Below are 7111 nucleotides of genomic sequence, written 5' to 3' on the forward strand. Positions count from 1 at the left end.
CTGCTCCTCCTGGGGCAGCAGTGCTCTGCACTGATGCTTTTATAGTCACGTTTCTGCAGGAAAGTCCCATATGAAGAAGGGATCCGGTGGTACTTCAAAGAGTGTGAAAACTACTGTCCAGGAGAGGGAATTGAATCTGAATGTGACCTCAAAATTACCTTTTAGTTATTTATATTAGCATTTTTATCTGTCATACAACTCTTACAAACTCTGAAAATAGGAACGTTTTAGGTATACGAGTTTTCTGGTGGTTTTATTAAAATCCAAACATGAAGGGGACTTCCCTGGCGGTCCAGTGGTTAAGACTCTGTGCTCCCAGTGCAGGGGGCACGGGTTCATCCCTGATCAGGAAACTAAAATCCTGCATGCCGCATGGCGTGGCCAAAAGATAATAATAATAAAATCCAAACATAAATTGGCATAAAATTTTTAATTGTCTTCGATTTCTAGAACTACTGCAACAAAGGTACATATTAATTTTTAAAGTATCTTAAAAGTAGCTTGTTTGTGCTTTTGGAATCAGCTACAATACAGAGATAAGTTCCATTCTAGCTCTTTAAGAAAGATAAACGTTTGAAATTTTATGAGTTCTAGGCTCTGTGTTATCATATGCCTCTATTAATATGTATCTGGGTGGTTTTTTTGTGGGGGGCCACGCCCGGGGCTTGCGGGATCTTAGTTCCCCAACCAGGGATCAAACCCAGGCCCGTGGCAGTGAGAGTACAGAGTCCTAACCAATGGACTGCCAGGGAATTCCCTTGGGTGGTTTTATCTTAAAATGCAAAGCAAATAATTTAAAAGTTTAAAAGTTAAGCTTCGATCCTAAGCGGGAGGACTCCTAAGCAGGAGGACGGGGAGGAATCGCGATTTGGTTTTACTGGAAAAAGGGAAAGGCAACAGCCTTACCCTTCGGCCTCCTGATGTGGAGGTCGCTCTGTTCGCTGCACGTAGTTGCCGCTTGATCCAAGATCTGTCTAACTGTCTCTGTGTTGTCTCACTTAGGTTTATCTTCGGGAGGCACCGTGGCCATCTGCACAGTCAGAAATCAGGACAATAAGTGCTTACAAGACGCCCCGGGACAAAGTGCAGTGCATCCTGAGAATGTGCTCCACGATCATGAACCTCCTGAGCCTGGCCAACGAGGACTCCGTCCCAGGAGCAGATGACTTCGTCCCTGTTTTGGTTTTTGTGTTGATAAAGGTGGGTCCCTCACTACCGTTAGTGAGAATAGTTTATTGGGTGTCCTGAGTCGGGTGGTGCAGATGTCACCAGATGTTAGAGACTTTGGCTCTTTTACAAGTTTCAAGCTCTGTGTTACCCAGAAAGGAAGTATCTAATGTCAAGTTTTGTTCTGTCCAGAAGTTAGGATTTTCAGAAGAAAGGAGGGGAGGACTAGATTGCTAGAACATTTTCGGCTTTTAAAGCAGTACCTGAAGGCCTTGGTTGGAACTCAGATAATTACTGAATGAAAGGATGAATGAGGGCAAGTTCTTTTTATCATGTTTGTTTTTTTAAGTAAATTTATTTATTTGTTTTTGGCTGCGTTGGGTTTTCGTTGCTGCACGTGGGCTTTCTCTAGTTGTGTCGAGTGGGGACTACTCTTCGTTGCGGTGCGTGGGCTTCTCATTGCGGTGGCTTCTCTTGTTGCGGAGCACGGGCTATAGGCGTGCAGGCTTGGTTGCTCCAAGGCATGTGGGATCTTCCCGGACCAGGGCTTGAGCCCGTGTCCCCTGCTGGCAAGCAGATTCTTAACCACTGCGCCACCAGGGAAGCCCTTATCATGTTTTTACCATCTTCTTTCTCATTGAATTCTTCATAGTACTTATCACATAAACTACTACATTTACCAATCATCTTTCTCCTCTTTTAGCCTCATATTTTGTAATTGTACCTTTTTTTTTTTTTTTTTTTTTTTTGCGGTACGCGGGCCTCTCACTGTTGTGGCCTCTCCTGTTGCGGAGCACAGGCTCCAGACGCACAGGCTCAGCGGCCATGGCTCACAGGCCCAGCCGCTCTGCGGCATGTGGGATCTTCCCGGACCGGGGCATGAACCCGTGTCCCCTGCATCGGCAGGCGGACTCTCAACCACTGTGCCACCAGGGAAGCCCTACCATATTATTTTTAAAAGTACTGACATTTCTTTTCTTTTTTTGACTTTAAAGTTGCATCATTTAAACGGTTTATTTTGAACATTTTGGTCGGGGGGTGGGGAACCATACGGTTTGGGTGCACACAACCACCAAATAACTGCATCACCCATGTGCTCCGGTCAGCTCAGCCCTCTGTTGATGTCTAAAGTATATTTGACATATAGCTTACTAATTCTTAATGTTTGCAGTATTTCTGCAACCTGAACTCTTATCTCAGAGCCAGAACCTGTAGGATCAATGTGTGATCAGCCTTCATAACTTTTCCTGTTGCCCATTGCTCCTCTCTCTTCCACAGGTGATGTGTTTAGTCTCTAGGCAGAGCCAGTTTAAGCTCCTTTGAAGGAGCAGGGCTTAGCCTGTCCTCCTAACTTAATACACCTGTGTCCTTTCTCTCCACATGAAGGTGAAAAAGCAGGAAATGTTCTGTTACCTCTTGCAGCAGAGGACATACTCTCTTTTTTAGTCCCCCCCCCCGCCCCGCAGCTGATTCTAGCTGGACTTAACGAACCAGATATAACTCAATTTGCCTACAGCATTTCTTTCCTTATCTAACATTCTGAAATCCTGGGATGTTGAGTAAATCCACTGGGATTAGTTCAGCCTCTTTAAGGACCAAGGAGGTCAAGTGCTTTGTTAGGATAGAAAGCTCTAGATAGTTCAGCTAGGATTAGAACCTGAGTAGCCTTTCCAGTACTGTTGCTACTCATAGTAGCTAGGGTTTACAGATTAGTTCCAGAAAGGATTGGGGGGATTATTTTCAAAAAGACTGGTATCTCTCTCTCTTTTTCTTTTTTTTTTGGCTGCGCTGTGCAGCATGTGGGATGTGGGATCTTAGTTCCCTACCCAGGGCTCGAACATGTGCCCCCTGCAGTGGAAACATGGAAAAAAGACTAGTATCTCTCTCCACAGAAAAACATTTGAAGATGTTACTGTAAACTATATTTGCAGAGCTATACAGCTGAGTAATTGACTCTTTTATTTTTCACTTCTCTAGGCAAATCCACCCTGTTTGCTGTCCACTGTTCAGTACATCAGTAGCTTTTATGCCAGCTGTCTGTCTGGAGAGGAGTCTTATTGGTGGATGCAGTTCACAGCAGCAGTTGAATTCATTAAGACTATCGATGACCGAAAGTAACCAAGACCAAGGCCCACCAAGGCAGCAGACTGTTAGGGGGGCACACGGATCTCTTAGAAAATGTACCAGCTGCTTTGAAGGCTGAAGATTGTTTTTGTATAATATTGTACAGTGTTGAGACCTTTTAAAACAGATCTTTACTAAACAGATTAATGAGCTAACAAGCAGGTTCTCTTTTCTTTGGGCTCTTTTCCTTTCTGAGTTGCATATTTCATTAATTTCTTGTCCCCAAGTAGAGACTAGTACTGCAAAAAGGGACCACATTTTTCAGGTATTTTGAAATACTGAAAAACAAAACAGAATCTCCTAGAAAATTCCTAGATTTCCGTTTATGGATACCCATTGTTTCTTTTCATTTAAAAAAAAAAGAGAGAGAGAGAATAGTACACCTCTTTTAAGGTGCTGTCTAATCTTATATGCATCTAATGGAAGGAAAATACCAGTTGCACTGAGGATTATAATAGTGGTGACATTAGTGGCATTATCTATAAATATACTCACCTAAATTGAAAAGCTAAGAAGTAAATGTAAATATAATATATATTTATATTTGATGTAATATGGACATCTTCAGATTCTAATAAACAAGGAATATTGCTGATAGTAGGTTGTCATGTACCCTCTTGTGAAATGGTTTCCTTGACAAAATTTAAGCTGAGCTTAAAAGCAAAAGGCGAACAAATACACAGAAGTATTTATTAAAGTGTAGTACAGTTTATTGAACTTTCTAGGTGTGGAATTTGATGCACAGGGCTGCCTTTGATGAAGGGTGTAGAAATCACTGAGTACATCACTTAGACGTTTCTCACCATGGATGTCTTTGAGCCCGCAGTAGGAGATAGACTCTTTAATTGCCATACGTTACATACAAAGGAACAGTAGATATCTAATACGTTCTTGTGGTACTTCTCATCTGAAATGCTAAATATAGTGTAGAAACCCCAAACAGAACTCCTTACAAACCTTTAACTGTAATATATTTTTGATGATGATTCACATTGAATGCACATACCAGGAATTCAGTGAATGTCATTTTATTAAAAACTAATTTGTATTGTCCGCTCTAGTGATACAAGTTTTACTAGTGATAAACTATTTTAATCAACCATACTATTCTTATGGGAAAAAAAAATCTATTTTGGCAGGTTTCTGTGCCTTTGTTTCCCTCTTCTGAACAAAAGTGTGTGTTTCTGTATTTTGGTTTGATTTTATGTTGATAATTAATCAGGAATGGGTTTTGGTGTCTGAGAAACTGGCCAAGGAAGCCCACCAAAGCTTCAAGCACAAGTCTTATACATAGGTCATCACTGACTGGTTACACTTTTTATGTTTCCTAAACATGTTTAGCTTCTTTTATAAAACTTGGTCCCCTACTTTGAGTCTCTTGTTGCTGGCAGCATTTCCAGGCATTTTTAAGGGAACTGTGGCCAACAGCCTTGAGCAGATGGGTACAGAGGCTGTCTCCTCCCTCTCTCCAGGAAGCGTGTGCTCCATTGTTCCTAGAGAAGCTGGGTTTTCTTTATGCCTCGACCTCTTCTTGTTCCTTTATTCTAAAATGCCGAGATAACAAGTTGCATAGGAGTGTGGGATGTGGTTTCTGCCTTTTAGGGGGAGATCAAAATTAAAGTAGTACTAAAAAAATGTCCTGTGAATGTTGGATCAAAAAATCTGTGTTGAGTCATGTACTTCATGGGCTGTAACTGTCAAGCTTGTCTAGGTCTTAGAAGTCAAATCCCATCATAAATACTTGACAAGACAAACTGTCTACCACTATTTCTAAGGCCTAGGGGGAGTTTAGCATTTGACTCAATAAATGTTAAGTCAACAGAAGACTTGGAATAGTTGAGATTCACTGTTTTGGGATTTAACTCATAGGTCAATGAGAGATTTCTCTCTCCCATGATGGTTACTAAATCTAGTCCATGTTGTCACTGTGGAAATAAATATGAAGATGTGGACGTTGCACAGGGCTCTTTCCTGTGGCAGAGAAGGTGGTGAGTTTGGGGTGGTGGGTTTGTATTTTGTGGAGGCAGGAGATTGGACTCTGCAGTGGGCTGGAGATTGGGCTTGAGACAGTGTTGAGGGTAGGACCCCAGGGCTTTGGCATCAGAGTTACACCTGAGGCATGTGGTGGCAGAGAAGCACAGCCCAGCTGTCTAAGCTGTTTTCCTCTGGAAACCTGTCAGGAGTGAGGACCACTTCAGCATAGACCATCACTGGTTTAATTTCATGACAGCGTTTATTATAGTGTTGATTTCTGAGTTTAGGAATTGGTAACTTTCTGCATGGCAGTGGTGGGGTGTGAGATAGGGAGTAATTTGATTTTGCTCTTTCAGGAAAGAGGAATAGTTGTTCTTTAGATGTTTCTTATCACACTTCCTCCCGGTACATAGTTTATATGAAGGATTGTGCAAAAGTATAAAATCACATATAGGAAACATTCGGTAGCCACCGATTATTACATGGAATTTACAAAGGTAATAAATGTTAAATGTTCACTGAAATCTTGTGGAATTATGTAATGAAAAATCAGTTTATATTTTGTATTAATACTCTGCTTCTGGAGACAAGTAATAGAAATACAGATTGAAGAGTGTCCTTGTAAAATTATTTTTTTTTAAATCTAGTAAACATTTTGTTTTCTTTCTCTACTTTAGGTCAAATCTCAGCCACAGTTACTGATTTCTCCTGCTTTTTCTTTTTAAAAACCTGCTTAGGAAAGCCTTTTTTATACAGATATGAAATTGCTGTAAGAGGATTAGGCTTTGTGAAGGGTCGAAAATAGATGTGGATGTGATGCATGGTTTTTCTTTCCCTGTTGTGTCCTGGAAGCCTTTAATGTAGACTTTCAACATACATGTTCCTGAGATGCATAAGTGAGAGAACAAAAACCCGCGCCAGACCGTGAGGAGGCCACGTTCTGGCCACGAGAAGCTGTAGCTGACTGCGTGCCAGTCGGCACCGTTTCCCCATTGCCTACCATGGGAATTCCATGGGCCAAGTGAAGGTCGATGTTGTGAAGTTGTAACACTTCCTCTCTCTGATGAGATTGAGTGTGAAAAAGGAAAGTAGGAAACACTTGCTCAAAATTTTTAATGGATTGCATAGCAGTGATAGAAACGTTAGTGGACTCAGCTTCCTCCATTTATGTGTGTCCTAGACTTTCTCTTCCCTCCCCATTCCTGCTTTATTTCTTAAGGAAAAGTCTGCCCTCTTTTTAGTTCTTTTGACTCTAGTAAGTTTATCCTATGTGTAATGGCCATACTTTGGGGGGCGGGAGGGTGGGAATCAGAAACAGTCTTGAAGCTCAAAGAATTTTCTGTGAGTAGATGAATAGTGATGAGCTATTTGAGATCCTTTGAATGCCAAAATGCTTGAGAATGTTGCCAGATTAATAATCATTTAATATATTTTATAGTGTAGGTTACCCAAGGAGTAAGGGTGACCGGGAATAGCTTTATTACTCTTGAGAATACTTGGAGAAAGGAAGATGCAGTTTGCTTCAGCATCAAGGTGGGTGCAGTTGAGCTGTGGGGTCACCACGGAGCCGCGTGTCCTACAGGCCTGTGCTCAGCGCAGGTTAACTTCACGAGAGAGGAAGTCCTCTACACTTGGTTAATGGCAGACAGTGTGGGCAGGGGCCACACGCCTTAAGAATTCACCTCTGCTGAGTTGATATCCTGTCTTGTCTACTGTATTCTTGTGCTTCACCTGTATTCAATAGCTCTGTACTGCCTCCTCTCGAAACTGATAAAACCTTATATAAGCCTCCGTTAACGAGCTTGCACCATCTTGTATATGTACAGGAAACCCATCATGTCTCCTA

The 7111-nt window shown here is 41.7% G+C and overlaps 1 protein-coding gene across 5 annotated transcripts in view; it reads left to right on the top strand.

Moving 5' to 3' along the window:
• Positions 1 to 6542, top strand: part of GAPVD1 (GTPase activating protein and VPS9 domains 1) — a 73102-nt gene extending 66560 nt beyond the window's left edge. For all 5 annotated transcript variants that reach the window (XM_079925841.1, XM_079925844.1, XM_079925843.1 and 2 more), the window contains 2 exons: positions 1003 to 1200; positions 3145 to 6542. In XM_079925841.1, coding sequence (XP_079781967.1) covers positions 1003 to 1200; positions 3145 to 3285 — 339 coding nt within the window. In that variant the 3' untranslated portion in view covers positions 3286 to 6542. The remainder of the gene's footprint in view (positions 1 to 1002; positions 1201 to 3144) is intronic.
• The last annotated feature ends 569 nt before the right edge of the window (positions 6543 to 7111 follow it).

The sequence above is a fragment of the Stenella coeruleoalba genome (genome assembly GCF_951394435.1).
Source record: "Stenella coeruleoalba genome assembly, chromosome: 7".
Lineage (NCBI taxonomy): Eukaryota > Metazoa > Chordata > Mammalia > Artiodactyla > Delphinidae > Stenella > Stenella coeruleoalba.